Source organism: Corvus cornix, chromosome 3, assembly GCF_000738735.6.
Source record: "Corvus cornix cornix isolate S_Up_H32 chromosome 3, ASM73873v5, whole genome shotgun sequence".
Taxonomy (NCBI): Eukaryota; Metazoa; Chordata; class Aves; order Passeriformes; family Corvidae; genus Corvus; species Corvus cornix.
Window position 1 is genome coordinate 22443975 of NC_047056.1, and position 15539 is coordinate 22459513.

The 15539-nt window shown below is 43.5% G+C and overlaps 1 protein-coding gene across 2 annotated transcripts in view; it reads left to right on the plus strand.

The window, feature by feature from the left end:
- Positions 1–1683: 1683 nt before the first annotated feature.
- LPGAT1 (lysophosphatidylglycerol acyltransferase 1) overlaps positions 1684–15539 on the plus strand; it is a 60566-nt gene continuing 46710 nt past the window's right edge. Inside the window, exons 1-2 of one of the 2 annotated variants that reach the window (XM_039568695.1) lie at positions 1684–1739; positions 2124–2391. In XM_039568695.1, the coding sequence (XP_039424629.1) occupies positions 2154–2391 (238 nt within the window). In that variant the 5' untranslated portion in view covers positions 1684–1739; positions 2124–2153. Of the gene's footprint in view, positions 1740–2123; positions 2392–3273; positions 3467–15539 lie in introns of those variants that run through there. The other variant, XM_019282343.3, reaches the window with a different exon arrangement.

Genomic DNA, 15539 nt, shown 5'->3' on the forward strand with positions numbered 1-15539 from the left:
TTTTTTTTTTCTTTTCTCAGCACAAAAGACCCTCTAGCATGTTTCCTTGTTAAGGTGGTTTCAGCTGCTGCTCTTCCTTAAGAACACAAGCAGAGTTGAAATCACTTGCAAAAGCCATTCTGTTCAGTGTAAGTATTTTAACAGTTGAAGTAAGCTGAGGCCGCCTCAGTAAGCTCAGGCCAGAGAGGGCTGAAGGAGGTCTGGCAGTGCTCCTCCATGGCCTCTTCAGGGGTTACAGAGAAGGCAGGAGCAGACCTGTATCTGCACAGTGAACAGACAAGAGGCAACAGTCCTGTATTGCCACAACGATGATGCAGTTACACAAGAGGCAAAAAATCCTCACCCTGGAGTGGTTTTGTAAAGGTGCAGGGTCTCTGAGTGGGGCTGTAAAGTCTCTGCCCTCAGCTGCTTCTCTGCTGGGGTCAGGTGTCTCTCTAGGTTGGAGACCACTGCAGAGTTACTTCGGGGGTAGATAATGATGTTTGTGGCTGCTGGGGAGGGATGAGAGAGAAGAAAACTGGAGAAGTTGATCTGTAAAAAGCATGCACAAGGGACTTATGACTACAAGGACAAGACAAAATGCGCTGTTGCTGTCTGGGCCCAAAGGGTCTTTCTGATAGTGCTGAGGGAACCTGTGGCAGCATCCTCTTCTACCTTCCCCGACTGCCCAAGGAACCAAAAAACAAGGGTGAGCGGGTGTCATGCGGCCGAGCCATGCTGCTCCTTGGTCACAGAACCACAGTTAGAATGGGATCCACAAGGGTCATCGAATCCAACTCCCGGCCCTGCACGGGACATCCCCAGGAATCACACCATGTGCCTGAGAGCGTTGTCCAAACATTTCTTGAGCTCTGCCAGGTTTGGTGCTGTGACCACTGCCCTGGGCAGCCTGTGCCAGTGCCCAACCACCCTCTCGGTGAAGAGCCTTTTCCTAACATCCAGCTTAAACCTCCCCTGACACAACTTCAGGCCGTTCCCCCGTTCGTCCCAGTCTCGCCCCGCCGGGCTCCGGGACGGGAGAAGAAGCCCTGGGGGCAGCCTCTGCCCGTGCCCCCTCCGCGGAGCGCGGGCGTCCCGCGGGCCGGCCCGGGATGCGCTGCGGCGGGGCCGGCTGCGCTCCGGGATCCGTCCCGGTGTGTGTGCGTGTGAGCGGGAGGGTGCGGGGGCTGCGCGCTGCCCGGCGGGGGCGGCGCTCGCTGCAGCGCCAGCCCCGCTCCCGGGCGGTCACGGAGGACGCGGCGGGGGCGGGGAGCGCGGCCCCAGCGCCCGGCATGAACCCGCGTCGGGGGCTCGCAGGCGGCGGCGGTGCCGAGGTACGAACCCCCGCCCCTGGCAGGTGCAGGGTCCTCCCCCGCCCGCGACACCGCCTGCCCTTGCGGGGCCGGGGTTCGGCGCGGTCCCGCCCGCGGGGCGCCGAGCCGGCGGGGAGGGGAAGGGTGAGAGAGGGGAAGGGAAGGGAAAGCAAAGCGTGCCAGGCCCGGGCGCGGGAGAACCGAGGTGAACCCGCGGTCTGCGCCTGCCCGCCCGGCCCGGCGCTCCCGCCTTCCCCGCGCTCACGCCGCCCGCCCCGTCTCTCCCTCCGCAGGGAGCCGCAGGGCGAGCAGCGCTGCCGCGGCCGGGCCAGCCACCTCCGGGTCCATGAGCCGCCGCCAGCCGCCGCCGCCAGCCGGGACCGCCGCCGCCGGGCCCAGCTCCCCCAGCCCCGCCGCTTCCGCCGCCGCTCCGCCGCCCCGCCGGAGGTGAGTCCCGCGGCCGGGCCGCCGCCGCCGCCCGCTGCCTCCCCGCCCCGCGGCCCCGGGGCTCCTGTCAGCCCGGAGCGGGGGAGAGGCCGCCGGCAGCCGCCGTAGCGCCCGCCGCCGCCGTTTTGGGGAGGGGGAGATGGAGGGCGGCCGGGAGCACGGGTGTGTGCCCCGGCGGGAGTGCGGGCTGGGGTCCCCCGGAGCCCGGGACGGAGGCGGTGCCGGCCGGAGGGTCGCGCCGCAGCCTTCGTGCCCCTGGGGCGGGGGTCGCTGCCTGCCCCGGTGACTCACGGCGGAGGCGGGCTGGGGCAGGGCTGGCGGACAGCCGCGCCTCGCCCCTCGGGGAGCGCTACCTGTGCCACCTTGTTCTCCCTCTGCCCACAGGACGGTCCCGCGCCCTCCGCTGTGAAGAGCATGGCCGTGACTCTAGAGCAGGCCCGGCGGGTGGGCTATACCTGCCTGAAAGCACTCCTCAGGTTCGCTTTTATGGTCGCCAATAACCTGGTTGCTATTCCGTCCTACGTCTTGTATTTAATTATGCTGCAGCCTCTCCGAATATTGGACAGTAAAAGCTTCTGGTATATCGAAGGAGTGTTATTTAAATGGCTTTTAGCTATGGTGGCTTCCTGGGGCTGGTGGGCAGGATACACAGGTAAGAATATCTTATTAATTTAAAAAGTACTAATATGTTAAGAGACTGTTTTCATATGGGGCTGTATAGGGGAATATCTGAATATTGTAGATATGCAGGATGTTTTTCTTTCAGGTTCCTTACACAGATGCGTTTCTGGGTTGACATGCTGTATGCATTTTTTAAATCATAGCTAGAAACTTACTGCTTTGCAATCAGTATTTTTTCCTAGTAAAATGAGAAATACGAGTTTTCCTTAGTATCTTGATCATGTTATTTTAGTGTTACATGAAAAAGATACATCCCTTCAAAAACGGGTTGATTAGTACTGTGCATGTAGCTGGTAGAATTAACTTTTCTTATATAAAGTCTGTGTATCTCTAAATCATCTCCCCTTAGAAATATCAGGAGACAAGGCTAAGAAGTTTGACATGAAGCTCATGTCAGAAGAGTAGGTCTTCTATTCCTTCCAGCAGCAACTGTTTTCTGCCGTCTCAGAACGGAGGGAAACAGAGGGAACCTCTTCCATTCAAGTAATGATATGCAATATTTCTCAACTGTATGACTCTTCATTTACTGTTAGCAGTGCTAATTACAGTATCTGTAGGGTTTTTCCCTCTGCATGCTTGCTTTGCGGTTATTATTGGACTTGTTTTTGCTCGTTTAGTATTCATAGGCTCATCAAGGTGATGGACTGAACTGAAATATTAAGGAAGGCTCTGGTCTTGTCCTCAGATGCACTGATTTTCATCCTGGCTACTGCACTTTGTGCAAGCAAACAGCCATCAATTCTTTGTATGTGCTTTGGAAAGGGAAGAAATGAATCTACTGAGTGCAAAATATAAGCAGCCCTCCTAAAATTCTTTCCCTCTCTTCTGCCCAGGCTGCATCTGCAGGTCTTGTGTAAACAAGAAAAACAAGGAATGGCAGCACACAGCTCTGGAGTCTGGTCAGACTCCTGATTAGTCAGAAAGTCAGTGTTGACCCAGACGGAGTCTTGTTAGGCAACAAGAGCTGAAGCCTCTGTGCCAGTGTGGCTTTTGGTACCCTGTCGTGTGCCTTTCCGAGATGCACAAAGTTTCTATGGATACTCTAGGTGAGCTTCCCGTTCTTCTTCAGGAGATGGTGGCAGCAGCAGCAGCAAGCTAGGCTCTGATCTCTCGGGCTAGAACTGTCGCAACGTTGCACTGCTTCAAAACTGCCTTGCCTGGTACAGCTCAAGCTTATCCAGATCTGCTGTTTATAAACCTTTTTATATGTTTGCTCATTAAAAGAAGTCCACATAGTGTTTGCAGTGGCAGGTACACTTGTAAAAGTCTGCTTTATGTCTTAAAGCACAAAGGCCTTCCAGAAGGAAGGATTGACTTTCAAGGTGTCGTGTGTATTATTAATTGGAAATGGGAAAGTTTATGGACATAATGGTGATGTTAAAGTCATACAGCAAATGACCTCGAGGATTCACTGTGTATACTGAATGTGCTGGTTAAAATTCATTGTCCCGTGACAACTTTTGAAAGCCATTTCCTCAGGGTAGTTCTACTGCTGACTGCAGAACTGTGTGGTTTCTTTTGCCTATTGCTTGGGAGGTGGTCTTAGCATGATCTGCACATCCTAGAGTCTTCCTGAAGCATCTGTTGGTTGGTGTTGCTGATGTATCTTGACAATTTGAAATCATTTGTTTTACAGTCCTGAAATGTCTTAGTATATTTGTTTGAAGTATTTACAGACTGCTATGCAGAAGTGTTTTATGGGATGGTGTACGGGTAAGGAGGCCCTTCTTTTCGCTTTTCACTATGAAGCATGGCTTTTGGGGAGGATTTTAAGCAAATGCTTGTATGAAATTTTAGTTTAAATGCATTTTATTCGACACAAAGGCGTTAACATGTTTTATACTGAAAGCTATGAACTAGCAAGAACAGCTTATTTCTTTGTCCTTTCTTTAACCACATCAGTGCTCATCACCACGTGCAGAGGAAACCTGGAGAGTGTATCTTTCTGGCTTCAAGCTATGTAGACAGGGTAATCTGTGTGTCTTTTTTCTGATTAACAGAGTTACAAAAAATTGCCAGTAGGTCCCCTGTTTTTTATCGAGTATGACACAACTAACTCAGAACTGAAATACTGCTTTATTAGAGTTGGTGTCCAAGACTTGCAGTGGTGCATCTGAAAGAGACACTGCTCTGGAATCTTTTTTTTTTTTTAATTCCAAAAAACTAAGTGAAAGGTAGGCTTCAGTGTGTTCTATCCTTGCAAAAGTAAATACAAGATAGTAAGTAAATAGTATGGGTTCATTGAAAAGATTAAAGATTTTTCTTTCGTCTAGCATAGTAGTTGGTGAGGGGGTTTTTTGTTGGTTTGTTCATCTTTAAGAGGGTAAACGGATAAATAAGTTTACTTGTCTCTTAATTGGCAGGAGTGGTCTGCTTCAGTTGTGTCAAAAGTGTGTTTTAGTTCTTTAGTTTATTTATTTTTTCCTTTTCCGAGCTTGGGTAATCTCTTGGCTAAGAAGTGACATAAAACATTTGTAATTAGGAACTTAAACTCAGCCTGCAAAATAGATTCAGGGCGGACTTTTTGCTCCTGTAATTTGTGTGTAATGTGTAGGAGGAAGCTCGACACCAAAGGAAGAAAATGTGATGAGTGCTAGCTTATTCTTCTGGGCTTTGCTGCTGTTGCATAATTGTTGGTGTATTTTATTGAATGTAGCTGGAAGAGCTGAGGAAGAACTCATGAACTGGGTCTGCCCATCTCTTCCTTGCCCCTGTCTAAACCTGGGGGTTTTTGTTAGCATCATAGAGGATTTATTACAGAAATTACCTGATCTGTGTCTGTATCAGTAGCTCTAATCTGTGCTTTTTGATAAATGTAGGTGTTTTGATAAATGTAGGTGTTTCTATTTGCAGATGCACTTGATATTATGTAAAGAGGTAGCGTATGACTGGACAAGCAAAATAAAGAAAGGAATGGGAAGAGAAATTGTAAAGGTCACTGTCCTCTCCCTAATCTTTTTCTTCTTAAGATGCAAGTATGAGAGAGAACTTGTGCATAATTGGTTTACTTTGATTTCTAAAGGGCAGAGTATGATAAATATCTCTGTTGTTCTCTTGAGCTCTATAGGGTTTCTTACGAAAATGAAAACTGAGTATGTTTTTATGAAGAGTGTACAGACAGTCTAGCAATGTTACTTTATTTTTATATTATTTCAAAAAGGCTTTCTTATAACTCTTCTAAATCTCCTTTTTTTTTAAAGGCTTTTTTTATAAATGCATTGCTCTTGTAGGAGCTGTTCAGCCAGGGCACTCGGAATCTGCATATTAGTGCGATTTGAAAGGCACCTTTGGATAATACTTCTAAATATTTTCCCGCATTTGTTGGAAGATGCATTCTAAAAAAAGCAAACTCGAGAGTGCTTGATCCTTTGTTGGCAAGTACCTTTTTCCCCTGTACTATAATTTGTCATTTAATAGATGAGTACACCAGATAGCACTAAATAGTGCAGTAGATGGGAGGGAGATGGAGCATATCTGTGGTGGTGAATTTCTGATGACCTTTTGCTCACCTACAAAACTAGTTTTAAAGCAATCGTCTCACAGATTGAATCTTGTTTGGTCAAGTATTGCAGACTAAGTGTACTATCCGTGTACCTAATCAAATCACCAAAAACAGGACTGCTAGAGAGAAGCTTGCTTAATTTATTACACAGAGACAAACTGTTTTGTTGCCTTTCCTGCTGTCTGAATGCAGGAGTCGGTAGGAGCCTGTGATGGTGTTGTTTCAGTATTGCAATTAGGAGTCTCTAGGACCGCAGAGTAATCAGTTGGCAGTGCAGTCCTGACACTCAGGGTGCTGATGTTCTGTTCCACTGCTCCACGCAGCTCGGTCCCGCTGTAGGGAGCAGTGCTTGTGCCCAGCCTGCGCCTCTGGCTGCAGATGTGGAGGAGCTGGCGGAGTGTGAGTGTCCTCTGGCTGCAGCAATCATCAGCTCCTCTGTCAGAGCACCAGGGGAGAGAAGCTGTGGGCTCTACAGGGTCGTGTGCACCTGGGGAGTGGGTTTCTTCAGAGCTGTGCCTGGAGTATTTGATATTCCAGCAGCAAAGAGGACACTTTGACAAAACCTTGTGTTTCAGCCTCTCAGTGACACACAGAGCCTTGCAGTAATATTGGATAGGTCAGTGGGCTGTGGGCAGGTGGAAGAGAGTTATTCACCTCTTACCACATGCAAAAACTCTTAGTGCTGTGAGTATGCTTGCTAGTATAATGATGCAGCGCTTAATTAAAAGTGAACCAATCCTATGATGTTGCTGTTCTGTGTCAGCCAGGATGATGACTAATTTTAAAGAGTGTCTGTAAGAATTGTCAGGTTTTGTCAAGTGAGGAGAATTTCTCTTTCCTTCTCTGTTGTTCAGCCAAGTAAAGAAGAACTGAGATTGAGATTTTGATTTTTAATTGTCCCCGTCTCCTCTCCTCCCAAGTGATTTAACTTTTATTGGCTGTTACATACGTGATTAGGATGTGACCACTCTGTAATTTTTTCAGCAGTCATACTTTTTTTTTCCTTCTAATGCAAAATCTTGTTTCCGTTTTATGAGTCAACAGCCTTAATTCCTCTAATCTTCTAAGAATGCAAATATTTTTGCCTTCCAGAGCTGTAAAAAATACAGGTGGAGTTGCTGTGACAACACTTCCTTGGTGCAGACAACATTTGCTGTCTGCGCTGCTTCTCATGACGGGTCAGCCCCTCTCCTTGGGCAGGAAGTGCAGCAGAAGCTGAAGGACAGCAGATGAGATAAAGTAAATTTTTTCTCCCAAATAAGGCAGGCAGTGTTATTTCAGGAGACCTATGTATGCCTCTAACCCTGCCATTGGTTCTACCCTCCTCAGTTCCTACAGTGTGATTTTTCATTGTCAGTATTTTGGTTTTGGGTCCAGTCACTACTCTGAGGACTGGGCAGGGAGAGGCACAGCAAAACAGCTTCTGGTTTTGGGGTCAGGCAGTGTGTGAAATGGAGAAGGAAAATTGTTCTTGTTAACGTTTTCTTAGAATGTGCAAAAATACCTGATGTGACTCAGTAGATTTGGGTAGCAATGTACTGCACATAAACTTCTGGTTTATGCTGTGGGCGTGTGTTGAGTTTCTAGGCAATCTCTGACTTAAATGAAGCTTTCCCTGATGTGAAGGTTATACTGAGATCAAGCAGGAGTCTTTGAATTCATTTTGCTGCTTGTAAGAGGAGGTTTGTGTGTAACTTTGGAGCTGTCTCGATAAGAAAAGGTCAGAGTTGAATGAGTTGGGGACACTGGAGCTGTTTCCACCATGGCCTCAGAGCAAACACCCATTGCAGCTTTGCGTAAGAGGAGGGAAAGTGTACAGTGAACTCAGTGTCAGTTTCTCCATGCATGTGATGTGTCTGCAAAGAGTGCTATACAAAGACCCTTGTCCTTTTCTGATGACATGAGAAATCACATCAGGAAATCCCCGTATCTCCTTTTGGGAACATGGGTTACAGTTACCATACTTCCTTGTAGTTCATCTAATGCCAGCAAATGTAATCTAGTGTGTCAAAAGCAGTAAAGCTTGTATTTTATTTTTCTGTTGTATCATTTCACTGTAAAGGGTCATTCTAAAAGATTAGATAGTGAAATATTCTCTGAGTTTTATTTTCAGAAAGCTGCTGCCTCCTGGCACAAAACTTAGAGTAAAAGCACACACTCTTGTTTTTGTTGTTTGTTGATATTTAAGTCCTTTTTTTATTTTTGTTTGTTTAGGGGTTTTTTCTTTTTTTTTTTTTTTTTAGAGCAGGTTGGTCTCTGCTCCTGTTTCACCTACTCTGGATAATACAAGAGCTATTGGAAGCCTACCAAAGCATAGTAAAGATGAAATTATTGATGAATACCTATACAGAAAGGTGTGATTCTATACTTTTAAGTCCAGCAATGGCTGTGGGATGCATCTAAATTAGCTCATGTGCTAACAGCCAAAGGAAAACAAAGTTTTAGGAATTCTGGGTTCTGTTCCGCCTTATTGCCAAGTTTGCTATTTTTAGCATCTGTTTTATCCCTCCTAGTTCTTCTGGGCCTTTTTTTTTAACATATCTATTCACACTAGTCTTCTTACTTCTCCCTTCATTACTGAAAGGATATGACTAAGAATACCTGAGAGGTGTGTCTCTGTTCTCTTCACCTTTTCCTGTTCTGTTCCTTGATCGTAGGCTTTTAGGAACCATGTGAAATAATTACAGGAAAGCTTTGTCCAGCTTTGATTTGGACAAGCAAAATCTTAGTTAAATTCTTTGTCCACAAATTCTTTGAAGTGATTTTTTTTTCCACTTGAGCAGTGTCATCGTGTGTATTGGGACGTGTCAGAGATTATGCCTTTATGTCAAAGATGCAATTTCTCACTCTCATTTAGTGTAACTGTTCTAAAGCATGAAAGTTTTAGAGATTTTCAAGAAAGCTGGAGAAAAAAATTGAATGTTTAATGTGGAGAAGAAAATTTATTTTCTCTGATGTTTTGTTCTGGGAAGTTACTTTTTTAGAATGAGGCTCAAACAGACAAACAGAATACATCAGTTGCCCTTTTTCTCTCGTGTCTGAGAGGGATAGAAAAGTCTTGCCAAAGGTTAGTTTGGCAAGGTTTTAAGGTGCTGAAAAATGAAAGAGTTGTGCAACCTTAATTAGACAGGATAGTCAGTAAATCCTTTATGGAATACAGTCTTAGTGGTGTAACTCTCCAGTGTGACCTGAGCTGAAGTACAGCTCCAAGATACGTAACTGGCTGGCGTTTGTTGCAGTGGGATGTAAACTCTGATGTGGAGGATGACATGTCAAATGCATGATTGCATAGGCACGGAATTGCACTGCTCCTGCAGCCAGCACAGCTCAGATAAAAGTCCAGCCATTGGATGTGCACTTACTGAAATAAATAAGGCTAATGTGTTTGCATTCCCAAAAATGTTCTGTGACACCAGTGAGGGATTCTGTGTATGAGGCTGGTCTGTGTTTTTTCCTCTCCACTCCCCCCCCACCAAAGCATTTCAAGCAGGCAGTGCTGCAGAAGAAAGCCAATCTCAGCCTTTCAGACTCATCCTAGCACCATTGCTTCAGTTCAATTGGCCAAATATTTAATGATTGTATGGTGATCTGTATCACAGCTGGCCCTGGCCCACGCTAAAACTACCCACCCCTTTTTTTGCTGGGTGAATTAGAAAACACAATCACTAACCCAGTCCATTTTGTGGATGTGGTGAGAGAAGGTAGGTACAAACAGCAAGGAGAAAGAGGAAGGAAATGCATGTTTTGGTGACAGTACCAGCTTTAGTGTATTTTTTTAACTACTGATTATGGCCCCAATTCAAGAGAGCAGTCCTGTGCAGGATAGGGCTTTAGTGTGTGAATAAAATGTCACTGAAGTAGACTTCTTCATCTTTTCTGACTATTTTCTTAACTGGTTAATATTGTTTAGATTGGAAAAGTGCCTTCTGCCAAATTCTTTTAGAGAAGAAAACTAAGCTTAGGGTGAGAACAAAGGACTAGGGTGAACTGAAAACTAGTTGATAAAGGAATAAGAAGACCAGTGGTTCTAGTGCAAGCTCAGCAGTGGGGTTCCTCTAAAGTTATTTATGTGTACTATTTGAATTTGTCAGCTACAGAGACAATTCAAGAGAACTTCAAAAGTACTTAAGCTGCACGAATAGCCAACACATTGCAGAAGTTGTTTAGTGTTGAACATTATAAAGTAATAAACATTTAAGTAAAGTAGCAGTTCAGAAAAGAAATGAGAACCGTCATGGAGAGCTTAGGGAAAGTTTTGTCTCAATGAACAACTATACCTTCTGTTCTAAAATATGTAAAGGACAGGATGGAGAATAATACTAAAAAAATATCAGTGGTTCACCTTCACAGTTCAATAGTTTTGTCTCAGTTGTTCTAAAGCTACTGAAGAATTAAGACCTCTCTAAGAGAGTCATGAGCCTCATTAGTGCAGGCTGAAATCAAACCAGAACCATTTCACTCACAGCCTAACTTGAAGTAGAACCAAATTGGGCAAGTCAGTGATTCTGTTTCCTAGCCAGAATAGAAGAGATTCAATCTCCTTGACTCTTTGTAAAGAAGAAGGGAATTTTTAGTGTCCCCCTTAAAATGTAGAACATTTCAAATCTTTAAGATTTAATAAGACAGTAGTACATGGAGGTTTTGTTTAATTTTTTTCTTAAATACTTTCATTATGCCTTTTCCTAGTGCTTTACCAGATAATGCCAATGGTGTTAGTTCTTTTGATTCATACAGCATAACCTGAAAACTTCTTGTTTAAATGTTACAGTTGTAAAGGGTAAGGAAATGTCCCTGTTTAAGGAGTTTAATAGTTCATAGCTTAGAGACTCACCTCAGCTTTGTAATTTAAGTAAAGGAGGGGAGGAAAGATTAATAGCTTTATTACTGCTGCTCACTTATGTGGAACTAAAAGTAGAAATGGTGTTCTAAGAGCAAGGGGCAGAGCTGCTACTATTTGGGAGGACATGAGTTCAGGAAAGCTGCTTCTTTCGGACAGTGGCATCAGTGCTTGTGGATTTGGGGTATTTTTGGTGGCAAAAGGGAGGCCTGTGACTTCTCTTAAAATTTAGTTTAATTGGTTTTCTAGGATCACGTAGTTACAAGCTTGTGGAGTTTCTGTGAGAGTCCATAGTGTCTGTGTTTGCTTGCCAGAACTGGGGGGGAGAAAAAACCCCATCAATATTAAGAATGCATACTTTTGGTTAATTTAAGCATCAGTTATGTTTGAGTGTGGTGGGCCATCAAACACCATTTTAGTATAATTTTGTGACTTGGGTTTTTATTACCCATGTAGATAAATGTGACCATGTTTAAGTATAGTTTCCTGATAAGATTAAGGTACTTGTTTAACAGCTATTCTTTCTCTCACCTCTCCCACACTTCTGATTTGCTTCCTTGCAAATCTGTCTGCAGTTGACCAGATGGTTCGGATTTCAGGCATAATTGTGTTCTCATGAGTTTTGTGAAAATTGACAGCTGAGCGGAGGAGAGAGACCCAAGTTTGTGCCTCAGCTGAGGGTAGTGCAGGCAGACTCAGCCATTGTATGTCTTGTTTGACATCTGCTGCTTGTTCAAACAGTGCATCAATGATTTAGGGTTTGCCACAGTGCTAGCATATCTTGTCCATCTTGTTGGGGAGAAGGAGGTTAGACAACGAGGTTTCGGGAAGTCAGCATTTGTTACTTCTGCTTCTGAAGCAACACATTAACCTGGCAGTGGCAGATGGTGCTGGAAGCAGCATCCTTTCCTGTAGGGTTTAGTACACCTTGCTTAGCACAGCCTTTTAGGTCCAAAAGGCATGTGCAGAAAACTCTTTAGTCTTAATGTTAGGAAAAAGGCTAACTGGTAAAAGAACTTAATGTATTGAGCTTTCAATACCTTCTGCTCTAAATTGAACAGAAGTTCAGGTAGCCTCCTAAAAAGAGGACTGGGAGGACATCAACCTGACTGAAATTCCATCCTGATTTTGTCCAGGACAGTGTTAATTTTCCTCTTAAAACCACAACAAACTCTCAAGAAAGAGCAGTGATGCTCAGATTACTCTAGGCAGATCAAAGTAAAAAACAGTTGTGAATCTGACCCAGGGACATGTAAAAACATGAAGGTCAAGGTATATTTGAGTATATTTGGGAAAACCTGGGAGAGAGCAGTGGTGTGGGTTGTAAGCAGCATGAGAGTCTGTCAATAAGGGTTCTCTACCACTGTGCAGCACTTGTGAAGGCATCAGATTAGAAGTGTGGCCTCTTGAGTTTTGTACCTGAACCTGTCCTGTTTTGATATGCATAAATATATATAGATGGCCTGGAAAATCTCCAACTCTGGTACCTGCCAGTTTGCTTTCCAAATGCATTCTTCTTTCTTACCCATTTTTATTTCCTGTGGTTTTCTCTGGCATAAAACTCAGTTGATGTTTCTCCTGTCAGCAGCATTACTTGGAAGTAAATATAACTGTAGCCTGTGTATACATTAATAGAGAATGAAGGACCTGTGAGGTTCAGTTTACATTTGTAGAAATGCTTCCAGATGCAGGCGTGGTTAATATAAATGTCTGTTAAACTTCTTGCATGGATGATACGAAAGTGAACAGATGAATATTTTTTGTGTTTGGAACTCTTCTGTTCGTATTATCAAACCTAATACTTTGGTCTTCTAACTTAGTAACAGAGGAAGGGAATGTGGCAACGGTGAGGTCTTTGCCCAGGTAATTCTGTTGTCTTGGTTAACGCGTCGCGAAACCCTCAAGATCATTTGATGCCTATCTTGGGCTTCTGGAGTTTGACAAGATTTCTGCAGGCTGGAAGAGCACTTTTGTTCCTCCTCTGTTTCAAAGGGAGAAAATACTGAAGCATACCTTTTTTTTTCCTCTTCATTGCTTACATTCTCTGATTTGTTTTAACATCCTACTGAACTTAAAAAGCCAAAATGCAGAGCTGAGTTCATGTAACCACAAGTGGTGTCCCTGTAGGAGGGCAAAGGGTTATTTTGGGTGGCTGCTGTGGGAAGGAGCTGTAGCAGGTGGTCTCCTCCCTTCTTTTCCAGTCCCATTGCCACCCTTTCCTGATACTTAGCAAAAACTGTATGGCAAATCTGAGTGTCTGGTTGCTCACTGGGTTTGATCTGAGGCAGTTTTCTTTGAGCAAAATACGGCGGATTTGGTTGGATAGGTAGAATTCAATGTTGGACCTGTATTGACCAAACCTCTTACTCTGTGGGAGTGCTAGACTTCTGTAGCCCTACTATTTTTTTTTTTTTTTTTTTTTTTTTTTTTGCCTAGTTTTCTTTTTGTTTGAAGAAAAAGTCATTTGTAAGACTTCTGGCAAGAGTTTCAGGAGAAGAGTAAGCCAAGGCACTAGTAGCCACAGATCATAACAAGTTTCATTTAAAGTGCTTACAGTGCCTATTGCTACCCACAGACTTACAAGTATTCACATTAATCATTTAATTGTAAAGTAGAAGTTTGAGACTCATCAAATCTTTCATTTGTGGCACCCTTCTATATTTGAAATGGAGAAGCCTATTTCCACAGTCTCTTTCACAACTCTGTTGTTAAACCCCTTTATGGGTGCTCTCCAGAGAAACTGCTCTGCACCGAAGTAGCTTTTAATTGAAGTACTCTGAAGTCTGTTCTTTTTCTTTTTTTGTTTCACAGCATTTTCCTGCTGTCATTTTCACCATTTGTTCCAAATCTATAGAATTTTTTTAATATTTGAGCTGTGGAATTCTTTTTTAATTTGAGGAGCGAGAAGAGAGGGAGAAGAAGTGTCAATTACTGTCATTGTAGAAACATATTTCACAATTTGAGACTGGGTATTTCATTGAAGGTGCATTGTATACTGGTCTGTGCCCCGAGGACGAAGGATAGATACTGAAATCATCCATTCAGAATGTTTGAATAAATTTGTTTCTGTAGAGTGACCATTTTATATTTGTGAAAAGTACTACTGAAATTCCAAGTAGTGGCTGTTGGCCACAAATCCAAGGTACTTCTTGCAGCTGTCAGCAGGTGTAAGAGGATTATTTGTTTTGTAATAGTAACAGATGCCAGAGAGCTAAACTTTTTTAAAATTAGGAGCAGTAAACTTTCTGCTGCTGCTTTGAGGTACATCAGCAATAATAATAAAATGACAGGCTGTTTTTTCCTGCTAATTACTTAATTTGTGATAGCCTGAGTGTGCCATTAAAGGTATTACTTCTGATTTTATGATGGGCTTCTGCTTACTGTCAACCTGAAACCTGGCCACACATTTAATTCTTAAAAGTCGCTGAACTGGTATAGCATAACCTCGGGCAAATTTAATAAGAGGTTTTGTTCTCTTGAATCATTTGTTGTGTCATACCAACAAAAGTAATACTTAAGTTCCCAGCCAGAATTGGTGTCATACACATTCCAGCATGCTTCTCAAACTTTCTGTGGCCTCTTGTAATGGGATTTGCATAAACAGAAACATAAAACTAAGTATAGGAATTTACTATTATATTTATTTGCACCATTAGCTTCTAATTGGTTTATGATTAAATTATTTCATTAAATTTGTGGTAACCGAACATCATTTTCCCCCTGGCCTTTATAAAATCCATTATTTGGAAAAAATTAACCTGGTATCTAACAAGTCCAAGGGACACTGTTTTCACAGTTCTTGTTCATGTCACAACTTCCTTGTAAAGACTGTTACTTTTAGCGTGGATGAGAAGTTTTTCAAAGTCCTTGAAACCTAATGGTAGAAACATTTAAGGCTTCTCTTAAAAGGTTTATCTTTCTTTCTTGCATCTGTACCCAGTTATTTTTTGATTCTTTGCAGGCCTTTCATTTTTAAGTGTCCCCCTCCACACTGCAACTTGAGACTGCCCAGTGCCTGGGTGTGTTCTGTGGTTTATGGCCGTGCTATCCCACTGGAACTGGAGAATGGCACAGAGGTGTGTGGGTGGAGAAGAGAGTAATGCTGCAGCTGTTGATTAGTAGTCTGTTTTATGGCTTGAGGATATTAATTTTCAGATTATGCTGCATCTGCATTCTCAGTGTTCTTGTGATCATTCAGGCGCTCAGTAGCTGTTCTTTCTGTCCAGACTTTACTAAAGTTGAAAAGATTTAAATGGTCAGTGTCCTTCAAGTGGAGACAAGCTCCTCAGTTCTGAGGTCACTGTAAGCAGACAACAAATAAATGCATTGAAAGGCCTTTTGCCTTTCCCATTTAACCCAGTTAATCTGAAAGTAAAGGGTTTTCCAAATACATCTGGCACAACTTTTATGTGGTGATTATTTGTACTGGACAATGAGCTGGGCTGGAAAACATCAGCTGTATAACAAGACATCATCATGTCTTGTGGTAACCTAGGCAAGACCTGAAGAATATGAAAAGGTAACTTCAAGGTGTCAACTTGGTTTAGGTAAACAGAAGTTAATGATCAGAGCTGGGATATAAGGGGTGATCTTACCACAGTTAGAATCTTGACTTCCAGTAATAGTATTGTTTTCTTGACCTGAACCTTCAGCCAGTGGTTAAAGTCATGCAGTTTGCTTCCCTGAGGAGGAAGAGTAGATTGAGATCGGGTTTTGTTTGTTTGTATTTAATCAATATGACTTATTTAAAGGATATATGAAATATCATGGTTTTCTGAGC